Genomic DNA, 17,554 nt, shown 5'->3' on the forward strand with positions numbered 1-17,554 from the left:
GGTGTGTAGATAGTGGTTCTAACCAACTTTCTATCTCTCAAAATAGGACCTTTATATAAAGAAAAAAGAATGTACATTAATGTCAAGAGACTGTCAAGTAATTTTTGGACCATTTCTATTAATCCATTTATCATGAAATGCTCCCTCAATGTCACATACACCCCTCTCAAAGTCCACCTGCTAAGTTAACCAGCAAGTGATAAAAGCTAGCAGGGAAACCAGACTTGGGTCATAGGGTAATAATGGACAAAAGAAAAGACTCTCTTCAGTAAGATGATAATGATGGATGAAAGTGCAACGGATCATCATCATTATCATTATCATTAACCACCTAGTCCAGACAGGGTCTCACTCCAGCTCAGGGGACCCTGAGCCACTGCCAGGCCAGCTTGGAGATCTAATCCCTCCAGCAGGTCCTAGGACGACTCCGGTTCTTGTCCCAGTAGGCTGTGCCTGGTAAACCCCCACCAGGAGGCATCCAAGGGGCATGCCCGTACAACCACAACTGGCTCCTCTCAGTGCGGAGGAGTAGTGGCTCTACTCTGAGCTCCTTCCTGATGAATGAGCTCCTCACCCTGGATTACCCACATTACCCACAGCTAATGACCATAGGTGAGGGTGGGGATGCAGACCAACCAGTAAACTTTGCCTTATACAACCCTTCCTGGATTGAGGCTTTGCTGTGGTGGAAGAGTTTGGGTGGATCTTCAGAACCCATTCATCTGGATCAATATGCTCCTGGTACAGCCTTCCAAGGTGAACAGGAGTGAAGACCCAGACTAACTTGATTCAAAAATCCTCCATGACTAAGGGGCATTTTGCAAATGAAAGTAACAAGAAAGGGAACATGAGATAACAATACAATTTATCCTCTCACAGTGCTGATACCAACACTGAAACCCTGAGCACCAGCCAATAACAATACTGATTAAATCTTGCCTTTTTAAAAACTAGGTTTTAAAATGAGTATTTAATGGAAGTAGTTCACTAAAGATCTATCATCTCACTAAAGCTAAGGCCACTTCACTAGTAGAAGTAGGCCATCATGCTGAAACTACTCAACTGGTAATAAGTGGTATCAGACTGCTGCCATCTACACAGGTCAAAGTTTTATTTTGTACAAAACATCATGTGGTCATGATTTACATGTCGCTGGCACAATTTCAAATGAACTGACAGTGGATAAGAAAAGAGAGTGGCTCAATGCAGCTACTTCTGACTTACTAGTGGAAAGATCCACAATTAGACCAGTACAAGTGTGACACCTATTTTGACGTGGAAAATAATTTCTTAGTTTACTGTCTAGTTCTAGGTGTCCCAGCCATTTCCTATGTACTACCACTGTACAGCAGCCCTAACCTCTTTCCAAAGAGCCATGACAGTCCTCTCATTATTTACTGGAGAGTCCAACGCCCCCTCCTGCTTCTCCCAACTCACCTGAGGTTTCTTCAGAACACCAAAAGAGTTCTTCAGAAACTGAGAGCAACTTCACCACAAAATCAATGTGAGAACTGGAAAAACACCTTCATGCATGACAGAGTAACAGACTGAGCCCGTAGCACAACACATGCTTATACAGCCCATCAAAAGTTTGGGGACACCTTGCTTTTCATAATGTTTTAATACAAATGTATAGGCATGTAGGGTTAATTCTGAGGGAAACTACCACATCTGCATATGAAGAGGTTAAAGCCAAAGTATTCTATATTCAATTTTGAACTCGGATTAAAAAAATAGAAAATCTAATAAAAAGGTGGTATTGATCATAATCTAGCATTGGTACTTTGCCTATGTGTAAAGCTCACTCCCAACAATGTTTATCTTGAAAAGAAGCGTTTTGATATGAAACCATTCAAACATTTTTGGCAATATTTGATATCTTCAGCGAAGTGCTTCAATTAAAATTAGTTCAGGTTTCTACAGTTTGATCATATCAGTATCAGCCAATGCACACTGTTTCAGTATCAGTATTGTAGCAAAAAAGTCATATTGTACTATATATACACTATATATTTAAATCACCTTTAAGGGAAATATTAGTGTGTGTGTGTGTGTGTGTGTGTGTGTGTGTGTGTGTGTGTGTGTGTGTGTGTGTGTGTGTGTATTTATTTATATTTATATATATATATATATATATATATATATATATATATATATATATATATATATATATATATATATATATATATATATATATACATACATACATACATACATACACACACACACACACACACACACACACACACACACACACACACACACACACACACACACACACACAGGGTGGGCCATTTATATGGATAACACATAGGTGTTGCTATCAGTGTGTGAAGAGTGGGAGAAGAGGGTTGCATTGACAAGTGGTCAGAAACTTGTAAAATAACTCATGAAAGAATAAAGTTACGTTAAAACCAAGCACACCATTGTTTTTCTTGTGAAATTCTCCATAAGTTTGACGTGTCACACGACCCTCTTCCCATCAAAAAAAACTAAAGTTGGATCCAAAATGGCCGACTTCAAAATGGCCATCATGGTCACCACCCATCTTGAAAAGTTTTCCCCCTCCCATAAACTAATGCGCCACAAACAGGAAGTTAATATCACCAACCATTCCCATTTTATTTGGGTGTATCCATATAAATGGCCCACCCTATATAATATATATAAAGTGGTAATCCCTGAACTTTAAGCAGGTACTGCATTATATACTCTTGGTTAAAAAGTGATAAATAGGAAAAAAAAAAAACTTCCTCTAAACACAAGATTTTAGTCTGGAACAGCAACGACGACAACAACAACAACAACAACAACAACAACAACAACAACAACAACAACGACGACGACAACAAAACGTCTTCAAAGAGAGAACTGACAACAGCTGAGGCCAGCGACAGCAAACATTTTCCTGACAAACATTTGGCTAGAACTCCACTACTTCAGAAGCTCTCAATGAGCAAAGAGAGCTCACTGAGGATGTTGTGAGGTCTATGAATGGCCATGTTGTTTCAAAGCACTCTTTCAAGTGTGTGAAAGCCGCCTGCTCAAGATGTTTGCTTCGTGCTCAACAGTTGATGTCTGGTTTTGTTTTTTATTTATTTTGTTTTTATTAAAAACAGACAAAAATGACCCTCTTCTCTCTGTCTAACTACTCATTCACAAATGCAGTGCACTCAGCTTACATTCAAATCATTCCCCAGGGCTATTCTAGGATGCTTCAACTGCTAGGAGTGTACACTCACCCTGTATTAGAGACAAAATATTGCTTACAAATTTTGCCCTTACAAGCTCTGCTATGTTTCCCTCCATCTCAGTCAGGAAAAGAATGCAAATGTAATGATTATGAGGCCCAGAGAGAAGATTTCAGTAGGACTGATGGATAACAGGGCTGCACAACATGGACACAATTCATGGAAATGCAATATGGCAAAAATGGTACATGACGGTACTTCAAGATATTTTCACAATACGTGATTCATATAGTAATTAGGTTTTCCGAGGTTTGAAAAACTAGAACTAAGGGGGGAAAAAAACAAACACAATTAAAAAAATATTATCAGAAATGAGAAGTACAAATGTTTCACATACTACACTGCACTGTAATCCAATTAAACAGGACTAATTATGCTCTCTTTGTAACAACATGCAATTGGTCAGTGTTTGTTGAAGGGTAATTCAACCCATTTTCAGCCAAATAAATTTATTGAGCTGTAAACAAAGTCATCCAGAGTGATTTGATGCGAAATGGTTCACTGTTGAAAAAAAAACAAGATTGTCAGATTTTCTTCAGAATGGTGGTGATAGGACCTGAGGTCCACAATGTAAGTGTAGCCATTTTATTTACTATCCAAAATGACCAATGCATTTTGAAATGTATTTTCTTTTGGGGACCAATTTGCCCTATAATCTGGCAGTGTATACATAAGCATTTCATGCAACAACTTACTGTAAGGTAGCTGTGAGGCATTAAAAATTCAGACCTCTGGATCCTATCACCACCACTAAGAACAATTTGACTAACTTTTCTAGAAGGTCTATAACATTTTCTAGGTCATTCACTCTGAATTACCATGTTTACATCTTAATGACTTAAGCAGAAATGTTGAAAAATCGGTGGAACCCTAACCCTAACCCTATAAGACGGTATCAACAATATGCTGAGCAAAGCATATTGCGACATAATGTGACTTCATTTATCCCAACAATGATAAACTTTGTCATACAGTCATACAAATGCAATATGCTTTGCAACATAAAGCACTAGTGTATTAAAAGTATAACATATTTGGACTGCATTCATTTGACCAAAATAATTGGCTTTGAATTAATCACATAAATTCCTTGACTCATCAAAACATCCACAGAAATACAATCTGGATCCGCAATTGGTCAAGATGTTTTCGGAACAAAGTTTAAAAACCCTTCACTACAGCTCAGAGACTAATTTGCATAATCGCTGCCTTATCAAAGGCCAATACTGCGATAATCATTAATGAGCTATACAACCTAGCCCTAAAAGACTGGCTTGATATTTGAACAGATGCAGGCAGACTAGATTTTTCATCTGCATGCATCGCCCTACCGTCAAAAGAACACCAATCAGCTCACACTCATCCACCACACCCAAACAAAGACCATTTTGTTCTTTGCAGAGACAGAAGCAAAACAAATGGGGGTCATGAAAACTGGGTCAAATTATTGACTGACTGAGAGCCTCAGAAAGCCACGTGGGACAGATGGACACACACACATACACATGATACATAGCTATCAATATGACAGATTTTGCAGGTAAGGCAGTGGTCATTCACAATGATTTGAGGAAGAGAAAGTCATACCATGTTGGTAAAAAAGGCAACGTAAAGTGAAATGAAAAAATGTCAATCAGAAATGATTTGAATGAAGCCAAAAAAAAACAAATAAGCATGGATGTATGAATATTCCTAACCTGCAAAATGATTCCTCCATACAATATCAGCGATAGTCATTGGTGGCCCCCCGACAGGGTGTTGTTTACCTTTGTCATGGTCAGTCCTTATCATATCCATTAAGGAATTCTCCAAAGTTTGCAAGCTAAATGGATCAAAGGGCCGATTCCGGTCCTGAAAGACAGAAAAACAGATGAAAAGGGTTAGACTTCAGAGAGTAAACAGAGAGTAAACACTACAACACCACCCTCTTCACTTTCATATACTCCTGAGACGATTTCATTGGTCCACTCCAGCCTACTTTTTGGCCCTCTTTTGCTTAAAGAGAACCAGTCGTATTAGAAGAAATACAAAATCAAGGGCACGGCAAGATGCTTGGTGCACACGAGACTGTATTCACCACGGTTCTCCAAGATGTAGGATCAGACTCCTGTTTCATTTATAATGCCCTTACTAACAGGAACAGATCCTAGATCAGCACCCATACTCTGAGAGGTCTGAAGAACATGGGCCCAGATCTGCTAGGAACATCTGCATTCACAAGTGGGGACATGAAGAGGAAGTGACATCAGAGCATTGCAATTCAGTCTCTAACTATACAGAAGCAAGAGCAACCGTTCAGCTGTCAGAACCAGCAACGCTGGTGACATTTAAAAAAGTCAAACGCACGAAAAACAAACACGGCTTCAAGGAAATATGTGACAGAGGTGACTGGTCATAACTTGTCTATGAAGATAAAAGAGCCCACTGTTGTTCTCAAGTAGAATCACCAGAGCAGCAACTGCCAAGGGCCATAACAGTAGCTACTAATGCCAAAGGCTGGAACATTTACATAACAAAAAAAACTCACATTACAACCAGAAGCTGCAAAATTTAGAGGAGAAAGCAATGAACAAAAACATGAGGCAAAAAGTATAAGCTGCTCGTCAGACACATCCAGAGAGGTATTCTCTCAGAGCAATGTCTCCGCTTTAACAAGTTACCTACACTTTAGATCTCCCACACAAGGCAATGCTAGGATGAAATAATAGAGTTAATACAGGTCTTCGTGCTGGCAATTTACAGCAAACTATACAGTAATTTAAACACTAAAGATTCAGCGCAGTGTTATACTCTACGTGATCTAGATGGCCATGATGCATCCATTTAATCAATCGTGCGAAAGCAGGACTGCCCATTCTTGTATGCAAAGGGTTGGTGTGGCTGCGGGTTTTCATTCCAACAAAGCAGGAGCAAATATGAACAGCTGTTGAAGATGGAGACCAACTGATTAAACAAGTAGAATCAGGTGTGCTCTGGCTTGTTTGGAATGAAAATCTGCAGCCGTACCGGCCCTATTTGGATAAGACTGGACACCCCTGTGCTAAAGGAATGCCTAGTTTGTCTGGTTTACATCAGTGTTCAGAAGCAATGTAGTGTAGGAGTGGGCAATATAACAACTTCATCATGTGCATCATCAATAGGTCTAGAACGTTGAACACCTGCATAGATCATAAAACAGTCTGACTAATTGTTGAAAACCTGTTAACAACAAGAAGCGGATGATTGGATTTCAACTTGTTAAAGGAGCAATGTGCAAGATGACGCAACCTGTTGAATTCCCACTTCCCAAGTCCCTCCTCCTCTCTCTTCACTCTTCCCCCTGTTTACTTACCAGTGAGAGTTAAGCATCAAACTTCATCCCTTTACTCGCTAAGATCTGTCTCCAGCAGAGGAAAGCAATGCCAGTTTTAACTCGTTTTGCTTCTAAATCACTACTATGCACCGGTACAGTGCTGTGCCTCTAATTCATTTTGTATTTATTGTCTATTGCTTATTTACTGTATTATCTATTTATTGTTGTTTTCTTTTGGTCCACTCATCATGAAATTTACACACAATGTAAAGGCCAACAGGTACCCTATATATCCAAAAGCATTCGCTCGTCTGCCTTCACACGCAAGGTTTATGAAAGTGTTTATGGCAATTTTCGACCATTCTTCCAGAAGTGCATTTTTGAAGACACTGATGTTGAATGAGAAGGCCTGGCTCACAGTCTCCTCTCCAATTCATCCCAAAGGTGTTCTGTTGAGTTGAGGTCAGGACTCGATGGAGGCCAGTCAAGGTCTTCTACATCAAACTCGGTCATCCAGTCATGTTGGAACAGGAAGGGGTCATCCCCAAACTGTTCCCACAAAGTTGGGAGCATGAAACTGTCAAAATTCTCTTGGTGCTGAAGCATTAAGAGTTCCTATTACTGGAACTAAGGGGCCGAGCCCAACCCCTGAAAAACAACCCCACACCATAATCCCCCCTCCACCCAACTTTACACTTGGCACAATGCAGTCAGACAAGTACCGTCTCCTGGCAACCACCAAACTCAGACCCGTCCATCGGATTGCGTGATTCATCACTCCAGAGAACACATCTCCACTGCTCTAGAGTCCAGTGGCGGCACTTTACACCACTGCATTCCACGCTTTGCATTGCACTTGGTGGTGTAAGGCTTGGACGCAGCTGCTCAGGCATGGAAACCCATTCCATGAAGCTTTCTATGCTGTTCTTGAGCTAATCTGAAGGCCACATGAAATTTGAAAATCTGTAGTGATTGACACTGCAGAAAGTTGGTGACCTCTGTGCACTATGCCCCTCAGCATCCGCTGACCCCGCTCTGTCCTTTTACATGGTCTACCACTACGTGGCTGATTTACTGTCTTTCCTAATTGCTTCCACTTTGTTATAATACCACCAGTTGACTGTAGAATATTTAGGAGCGAGGAAATTTCATGACTGGACTTGTTGCACAGGTGGCATCCTATCTTGGTACCACGCTGGAATTCACTGAGCTCCTGAGAGCGACCCATTCTTTGACTAATGTTCGTAAAAGCAGTCTGCAGGCCTAGGGGCTTGGTTTTATACACCTGTGGCCATGGAAGCGATTGGAACACCTGATTTTAATTATTTGGATGGGTGAGTGAAAACTTCTGACAATATAATGTATACTTAAATTACGCCAAAAACAGAGAAACGACAGGGTTTTTTTTCCCCCGATACAAGTTTTGTTCCAACAGCAGCGATATTTATAACGACAATAATGAATAGAATTTTCTTTGCTGTTGAACATGGTTTCTTGCTAGGAGCAGGTGCCCGACTTAATGTTCTCATGTTGGACTGACAACAGACTCGCTATGTGACTCACTTTCGCCTCTTGAAGTACAAAGAAATATTACGAAACAAGATGGGCCGGAGCTAGCCAGTTAGCATGCTAACTTCAGTAGCTATTTCTGCACCATGATACCCAGACATCTTTAACGTAACATCAAAACTTATTTCTTATCTGATAATTCTAGTTTATTTTGGAACGTTTTAAAGTAGCAATCTTAAAAAATTACTCCTTTAAACTGCACTTGTTTCATTTTATTTGGAAATCAATAAAACCCCTGCCCTCAGACTGACCCAGTGCATTTGTGATCAACATGTATATCAATTATGTTTTACTCGATCAATGTTCAAGATTTGTTTACATGAGGCCCTTTTCCAGGAAAAGAGCTAGTGGGTCACCACAAGCTACCACAGTAGTAGTAGTTGTTCATCTCCTTTGGAGATTCCCTTATATCTTTCTAGAACATTAATCTTACTTATAATGTAGTTATTTCTAAAAACATACCGTCAGCAGTAATAATTGATTATCATTTGTTCAACAGTAAAAAAAATTTAATCTAGTTAAAAACAAATGTAGATTATTGTATGAGTGAACCTCTTAAAGAGAGTTACAGCTCATTTACCAAGCAGGTGAATAGCACAACGAGTAATGCTGAAGTCCTACAAGAGGACAGGGTTCAATTCCCTGCTCAGGCAGAAATGCTAACATTTCAGCCTGCTTTAGGAAAGACTTGGACCGTCTCTCTGCACCATCTGCCAGAATAAAACGACTGGGACTTGACAGTACTCAAAGCCTTTCACAGTGGGTTTGTTTTTGGTCTTTTTTTTTTTTTTTTTTAAATGGTGGCACTGTGTGGTGGTTACAAACTACTAACTAGTGCAAAAACTAGTAGGATATCACATATCATAAAAGCGCAATGAGCCAATTTACTCACAGATGACAAACCAGTCCTTATGCAGTCGATCAGATATTAACTGTGCCCAGAATAACTTAACTGAAAGTACAGAGGAACCACAAATGAGAACTGTAGGGCAACAGGTTTGCAAATGAGCACAAACATTTCAAACATTATTGACCACGAGAAGATGTGTGAGTAAGAGAGAGATTTGGCAGAGGCCTCTCTCTGCCCAGCAACACAGAAAAGGCACACTGTTTGTTCACCACCAGAGCTATTGTCATGCAACTGGCTGAGCCATTCAAAAAGTGTTATTTCCCCTCTCTGGGCCCAGATAAAAATCTGCCCACTTTGTACTAATCATGAACACTCAAAACGCTGAGCTTCCCACTTCAGCCTCGTGCCCACACACATACGCTCTCTCTAGTCGTATAAACACACGCTGGACATAACCAACTCCTCTGGTTATGACTTTTAAGTGCTCGCCCTCTCCTCTCTTGCCCTGCGACAGCTGGAGAGGCCTTAAATATTTTTTTAAACCGATTTCTAAACGGGAATTCCAAGTTGATAACGTTCATACAAAAAGGTAAAACTCCACCCAAGGCATAGTAGAATGACCCATGTGAATTTGGCAGCTTGGTGATGAACATGAACTTCAAACCGCGGTGGGGGGGGGCATCAAGAGCAGCTGAAATTCACATATAACCAAAGTATTCAAACATCTTGAGAATTTGCATCTCAAACCAGAGAAGGGACCGCTGGTAGTTCCAGTTCATTTACATAGCCATCCTGCCTCGTTTGACTGCGGAAGATCAGACAAGCACCAGAATGCAAAATTCCAGTATGAGTGGAGGAGAGGGGGTGACTGGGTGTCCTGAGCAATCCTTGTACAACGTTATTCCCCACGCGCTCACTTAGATTCATTGGACACTATGCAAAGCATTCAAAGACATATCTGTCTAAGCCAGTGTTTCTTCACTCTAGTCATAGAATAATAAATGCAGTAGTTGTCTAAACTATGTTGAAGTAAGAAGTGTTGTTCCCTATAGTTCTCTGCAGAAATTCAGTGGAATTTCTTAGTAGATCAAGCAGCTATCAGCATAGTAAATGAAGTTCCTTCAGTGCTATTCTTCTCTTTTTAGGTTCCTTTTTGGTCAAAAATAAAATGCTAAAGTTTCATGGGTATTTCCTCAGATTTTTTTTTTTTCAAACTGCCTGTTAATTGCTGAGATGTAAACAAAGACATGCAGGGTGGTCTGATGTAAAATGATCAGAGAAGCTTACAGACTCAATGGATGATGGTAAAATAGTGTTAAAAGTGAAAAGGTCTTCTTTGGGACCCATTTTACTTTACCCTTACTTTTCCCTGTCATTAATGGAATAAAAAAAGGCTTAGATTTAGGCTAAAAACTATCCTAAAACAACGTCTCAGGCATCAATGTATAGATAACCACGTAATAACTTCCAGTGAGGGAGATTTTAAGAGGCAATAAAACTATTGACACCTTTTCAACACCACTGTGAATAATTATGACTCAGTAAGCTTCTGTAGAATGAAGCACTTCACAGCAAACCACTCAGAATGACACCGTTTACATCTTAAACATTTATATATGCAGAATATTTTTAAAACTCTCTGGAAATAATGCAGTGAAGTCCCTTTAAATGTGATATGCATGAGCAACAGTAAGCAGTGTATTCTGTCACAAACAGAACCGAATAAAAATAAAGCAAAAAAGGAAATAAACAAACGGAACAGAGTAAAAAGCAAACTTCTTTTCTCACAAACAAACTGGTTCCTATCAAAGTCTACTTAGGAAATTCTGTCCACTTGATAGCCATCTTGGCAACGCCGCCGGGCAGTTATTTCTAGTTATATAAGATGAGACTCCTATTTAAAGAGGGAGAGTCCTATAGAACAAAAACTACAAGGCTAGTGTTAGTGTTTCAAACGCATATTTGATATCACTGGTAAAAATCAGAGAAAAACAGCATAAATAGTTTGTAGCATGTGACTCAAATAATGGACAAAAACGAGTTTTCAGCTTGTTCTGGCTACTGCACATGCACATATCTTCATGATGGGGGGCTTTACTGCCATTCACTGGCTCATTCTACTGAATGCTAGATGACCACATTTCACTGACACACTAGGCCAACAGCAGGAGAAAAAGGCCCGGTCTTGGCCGCTGTGGCTGCCCTTATCTTTGCCCTGTTTCACCTCAACAGAGTGTTCTGTACTGAGAATGTGGGCCCTTAATCCTTGTGCTCTTTGATAACAATCTAGGAATGGCTACAAAACAAAGAACAGAGAAGACCGTACTGTCCAAACTGAAGTGATGGTTATGATACATTTTGAAAGAAAGAAGACAGAAGAGGGATAGATAAAGAAAGAAGGAGTGAGTTAGAGTTAAAGAGAGAGACAGAGAGTTAGAGAGCTAGAGAGAGAGAGAGAGAGAGAGAGAGAGAGAGAGAGAGAATAAGAGAGAGAGAGAGAATAAGAGAGAGAGAGAGAGAGAATAAGAGAGAGAGAGAGAGAATAAGAGAGAGAGAGAGAGAGAGAGAGAGAGAGAGAGAGAGAGAGAGCGAGCGAGCGAGAATAAGAGAGAGAGAATGAGAGAGAGAGAGAGAGAGAGAGAGAGAGAGAGAGAGAGAGAGAGAGAGAGAGAGAGAGAGAGAGAGAGAGAGAGAGAGAGAGAGCGCGAGAATAAGAGAGAGAGAGAGCGAGAGAGAGCGAGAATAAGAGAGAGAGAGAGAGAGCGAGAGCGAGAGAGAGCGAGAGAGAGCAAGAGAGAGCGAGAGAGAGCGAGAGAGAGCGAGAGAGAGCGAGAGAGAGCGAGAGAGAGAGCGAGAGAGAGAGCGAGAGAGAGAGAGAGAGAGAGCGAGAGAGAGAGCGAGAGAGAGAGAGAGCACTTTGTAATGAAACGTAGTTAGTCAGTTTTCTTTAAGTACAGATGATATCCACGATATGCTCAGCTAAGTGTACCGTGATATATCTCATCATAAAAACAATAAAAGTCATACTATCCACCGCTATTGTATATATTTGTTAAATGTAATACAATCACTCCTAATGAGATCAGCTACATATGATAAAAAAATGATAAAGAATGGCTTGAAAACATAAAATCTTCTGTTTGCTTAAGTAGATGATCATAAAGGTGTTAGAGCTGGAAAGCAGCCTCAGAAATCATTCAGCATTTGTGGAAGTGTGGAAGTGTGAAACTGTGGTGGGTTCATATTTAGACACTTCCCACATTTCTTTGGCCCTTTTAAATGAACATTTTTTGGTTTTAAAGTAAGTGTTTACTTCTGGATGAAAATTCTATCATCTTGCGATCTTCAGTCTAGCGTTTTGCTGTGCGCTGTTCCTTTTTCAGCTCTAGTGTTATTGTACTGAATGCACAAAACAAGTGTCTTTTGTGCCTTAAATAGTTTCATATCATCAAACTTATCTTGTCCTTCACGGTGCAACTCCAATAATCTTGGTTCAGCTTATGCTCAAAACGACCTAACCCCACATCACAATACAGCAGGTGAAAAAAGCAAGACATGAGGCAGAACCTGTCGCTCAGAGGATCACAGCTTGCATGACTCATCGCTTTTCTATCTGCTGCAGTGGTAACCTTTTCCACGGGTGTGAAAGCGCAGTTAAAATAGGTCCCATCTATTCACCAGAGACATATCCAGCTATACGCGATCTGAAAGCAAGTCACTTAGATAAGGTAAAATTCACAGCCAACACAGCTCATTAATTACACAACAAAATAAGTCTGTGAATAATAATCAATGATGAGAAAAACTGTCAAAATACTCAAAATCTAAAAGACCCACTGGAGTATATGTGAAATAAATATCCACTGGATAAATATCCATTGGATATAACTTGACAGGGGTATCAGTACACGCACACGGTGCACATTCCTAATATGTGACCTTCAAACATTCTCTCGCCGTTTTACTAATTGAAAAATAATATTTAATGAACCATAAACTCAGAAAGCATAAGTGCATTGGGACACACTGGAGCCTTCAGATCAAGCCTTCGCCGTCTCTCTTCATGACAGCATGAGAAAGAAAACAAGAGGCACATGTAAGCTCCGCCCTGCTCACAGAGAGCCAATCGCGATTAAGCGTTGGCCCCTTTAAAGGCCGTCACCCAATCATATTGGCGTGATGTTCCCTTTAAACAAAGTCGACCAATCAGATTCGAGTGGCGTCCTCTTTAAACGCCTCCTGAGTGAGCTGGCACCGACGAGCAGGAGAAACTAACCGTCCACCCCACAAACGCCGGAGAGGCTGTTTCTCCCCAGCAAACCGCTACAAATGCAAAGAAAAGGTAGTAAGAGTCCACGAAAAGCGACACAGCATGTCTAAACATACTATTTTTGTGGTTTACATCCAAAGTTATGTTTAAAAAGTCCACGTACTGACCGGACAGCGGCGTCTTTCTGAGCCAGCTCGTTTCCGTAAACACGACCCTGGACAGGCCACAGCGCTTTGACTGGACTTCAGATGTCTGAAGCTTACACACGCGCATAAAGCTAAAGACATCGGTTTAGCTGTAAAGTGTTGCAGTCGTCTCAGAGACACATCTGAAGGTCACTTCTACCACATTAAGGGTCCTTTCCTTATCGAGAATTATGATCAACAGGCGACACGCAGGCTAAACACTCGCTCTCTTGTTTGTAGTAGCTAAATAAAAAACGTGGCACATGAAAAAACACGACACGGTACAGACTGTGAAGCCTCGTGGGGATGAAAACCTATGGAGCAAAGCCGAAAATGCAGTCCTGCGTGTATCTCAACTCGCATTAACCCTGAACACCGGCCGTCTTCTCCGAACAGTGGCTGATCGAGGACCCATGCATGACATGGGATAAAGCGCCCAGCCTCAGTCTCAACCGTGACATAAGTCGATCTAACCGACCTGTCATAATATATGAACAAGAAAATCCAACACTAATACTAACAGTAATAATAATAAGCAGCTGTGATAAAGTGAAACTCTGACCTGAAAAGGTAACATGTTGTTGCTGTTGTCTGTTCTAAAGGCGTTGTCCTCCATCCAGGGCTTTGGGTTAAGGGGACCAGCTCTTGGGAATTTCGGCGGCGCAATAACGTTGCTGGGATAGGGCTTTTTCATCGGGGAGATTGGGTTGAGGGGAGAAGGGACCCCGACTCCGACCCCTACCCCGACTCCCACCCCGACCCCCACTGCTCTGCGCGGGTCCCTGGCCGCCTGCAGCCCGCTCCACGGACTCGAGCCTGAGCTCCACACCGCGTTCTGGTGGTTATTCCAAGCTGACGAGGAGGAGGAGGACGAGGCAGGGGAAACCTTGCTGTTCACGACGGCCTGGTGAGCGTACGCGGTCCTCTGGGGGAAAGCAGCTTGGTTGGGGCTGACGGGGGACCTCCTCTGTTGGGACTGGGACTGGGGCTGCTGCTGCGGCGGCGGCGGCTGGGGCTGCTGTTGGTGCTGAGACTGCGCCAGGCCGATCTGAGGCGAAAAGCTGCCTCCGAAAACCGGGTTGACGTGGTGCGGAAAGTTCTGGAAAAGCATGGTGCCGTTCACCGAGGGGATCCCTTGGAAAAAGCTATCGTCCATGGCGTTCGTGGTCGGAGAAGACCAGGTGCTGCCGAACGAAGGAGACAGCGAGGTGCCCCCGGTCTCCTGCGGCGGCGGCGGCGGCTGGTGGAAGCTCAAGCCGGGCAGGAGTGGCGACTCCATGGGGGTCTTCTCCTTGCCGCTCGGCCTCGAAGGGGCTTGGCCTGACGGGCTGTCCTCCGAGACCGCCGGCTCCGACGAGGGGGTCGGTGTGGAGGGTGGATCGATGCTCGCTGGGTCTTGCTGCTGCTGGTGAGCCTGGGCTTTGCTTTTGTCCATCAGTAAATCATCCTGCATGGTTTGCCGAGCTGGAAGGGGTAAGAAGAGAGACGAGTTGTTATTGAGGATATCGTACACCACATTCGTCGGGCTGTGACCGCGTTTGGACGAAGGAAACGTCGAGAAAGAGAAATGATTGTTATTATTGCTGGAGCTGCTGGTGCTGTTACTGCCGAGCAGAGCCGAGCCGGAATCGCCCATTTAGCTCTAAGTGTCACCGTTATTGCGCAAACCGCAGCCTGTATCCTCTTAGACCGTCCCCGTTTCTTCTGAAACACACATTTACCTCCAAAAAACGCCAATAAAGGAGGAAAAACTTCAGACAAGCCCCGATATTCACCAGCTTTTTCGCCACGTCTCTTTCCCCCTCACCGGAACTCCAGCTCTGCAATGTGAAACTGATTCTTGTTCCTGTTTTTTTTTTTTCTTTCTCCTCCCTATAAGACCACCCCTAACTTCATTTGCATACGTCAATAAATACAGTCGCGTCCTTCCACAAGGTTAACAGAGCCTTTCTGCCCTCGCCGTTGAATGAAACGCGTTTTCCAGCGTGGTCCCGTTCTCCCTCTTATTACACAGCAGTTCACAGAGCAGGACTTCTCAGCTGACCGGACAACTTGAGCCCAAAGCCCAGCCTGTCCAATAGGAGACGAGCTAACAGGAGTTCCGACTGGATGACCCAAATTGGGCCTAATTTGTCCTGCTCTGCTGAGAAACTGTGCTTTGTGAAATAACCTACCTCCAGTTTCACTGATAAACCAGCTGACGTCACCTCAGCCACACTGCACTGAAGAACTTCTCCATTCTACTTTTGCTGCATTTCACATTGTTAACGATTGTCTGCCCTTCCTTATCAAAGGCTATCAAAGCTTACTGCATTTGGGTTTTGACATTTTAGCAAAAGAACACATAACTAGGTTACCTGTATTAGCAGTTCACATCTGTTGAATATCACCACGAGGTGTCATTTCTGCTTAATTATCCGTAGTGGATTTTAGACCTTGCCCTGCCATGGACTGGTGTCCTGTCCAGGGTGTATCCTGCCTTCCGCCCGATGACTGCTGGGATGGGCTCCCCCCCCCGCGACCCTGACGGAGAAGCGACTTGGAAAATGGATGGATGGATGGATGGATTTAGACCTGGCAGCAGTACATTTCATGATGCCCCTTCAATTTGAAGGCTGAAGTTGCTGAAATATGCTTACGGCTAGTAATGTGTCCGTAGGGCATACTGCTCGTTTCATTAGTGTCATTATTATTATGGTCAGATGAAGGCAGCTTTAAAAGGTGAACTTCACGTGAATATGATATGAACAACGTCACTCAGAGTGGTTTGATGCGAAATCTAGAGAAATTTACAGGGTCAGAATTGTTTGCAGTGGTGGTGATGGGAACCAGATGTCTGAAGTGTTCAATGCCTCTAATAGCTCCTGCACAGAAAGTTATTACATGAAATGGTTAGATGCTGCTATGTTTTTATGACAGCTTTGCGATGAAGGTTTGGCTTAAAACGGGTTTAGTCAATTTATTTGAACCGATTCATGGCAGAGGGGTACGCTGTAAGGCAAAATAGTCCCCCAAGAAAACATTTATCATCATCATCATCATCATCATCATCATCAACACTTCATATAAAAACTCAGATGACACACGTATGGTCACTGGCCGTTTTGGAGAGTGAATTGAATGGCTATGTCTGGAGACATGGTGACCCCTGGTTCCTATCCCCTGTACTTGTCTGGTCTGTAAGTTGCTCTGCAATGAGCCACTTCACGTCAAAGCACTCTGAATGACTGATTACATATCAGGGAGGGAACGAGTCTGAAATTTTGAAAAAATTGGTGGAACTGCCCTTGAAATTAATCTCAAACGCCACTGCAGCAAAAGGTTGTCAAACACAAACACGAAGTATCTAAAAATATCTGCGGGTCTGTAGATTAGACTCGTGTGTGATTCTCGTCGACGCAGTACTCTGAACAACGACTGAAATAAAAGGGAAAAGTCTCCGTCTGTAGAAAAGCTCAGGCCAAAGCCGCTATGCGACAATTTTAGCTTAAATAGCCTGAGAGATGCAGGCTGCAGCTGAGTGAACACTCCCTGCAAGCTCATCGTGCTTAATATAGCCTAGCACATATCTAAGGCGCACGAAACGATTTATGTCAGGGTTAAAAAAAAAACACACACAAGACGTCTACAGAGCATTCAGTCGCAGTTCATCCTCGTATTTTACACACTGCTGTATAAGAGCTGCTTATTCAAGGTCAACAAAGTGATCAATACAGAGGGGCAATCTGTCAAAGCAAGCCACACAGACCCACACACTCTCTGTCCCTTAAAAGTACATGGGCCTATGCGTCAAAGCTTCTACATCACGATATTTTGCCTAAAACACACACACATATGTGGGGGCTATGGGAAGAGGGGGAAAAATCATGCACCCCCTCCCCACACACACACTAATCCTCCACTGCACCGATATAGCCCAGCAAAATCACAACACGTATACCACAACATGCACGTTTATACTGCCGGAGACTACTTTACCTTATCGTTCACCTTTTTGGGATTCTGTAAATAAAAGCTTTTTTTTTCAGTTTGCTTCGTCTCGGAATTGATATGACAAATGAGCTCCCCTTCTATAACCGAGGTAAGAGTCAGCAGTTGCCTCAACAGCTGATTGACTGCGGCGCATGGATGATGTAG

General features: G+C 42.4%; 1 protein-coding gene across 8 annotated transcripts in view; it reads right to left on the minus strand.

Annotated features, from left to right (window-relative positions):
- cpeb3 (cytoplasmic polyadenylation element binding protein 3) overlaps positions 1–17,554 on the minus strand; it is a 56,998-nt gene that overhangs the window by 38,830 nt on the left and 614 nt on the right. For 2 of the 8 annotated variants that reach the window (XM_037538642.1, XM_017696678.2), the window contains exons 1-2: positions 13,980–15,552; positions 5,018–5,102 (exon numbers count right to left, since the gene is read on the minus strand). In XM_037538642.1, coding sequence (XP_037394539.1) covers positions 5,018–5,102; positions 13,980–15,053 — 1,159 coding nt within the window. In that variant the 5' untranslated portion in view covers positions 15,054–15,552. Of the gene's footprint in view, positions 1–4,948; positions 5,103–13,979; positions 15,553–17,395; positions 17,516–17,554 lie in introns of those variants that run through there. The other 6 variants (XM_017696677.2, XM_017696676.2, XM_017696681.2 and 3 more) reach the window with 5 other exon arrangements.

Source organism: Pygocentrus nattereri, chromosome 5, assembly GCF_015220715.1.
Source record: "Pygocentrus nattereri isolate fPygNat1 chromosome 5, fPygNat1.pri, whole genome shotgun sequence".
Lineage (NCBI taxonomy): Eukaryota > Metazoa > Chordata > Actinopteri > Characiformes > Serrasalmidae > Pygocentrus > Pygocentrus nattereri.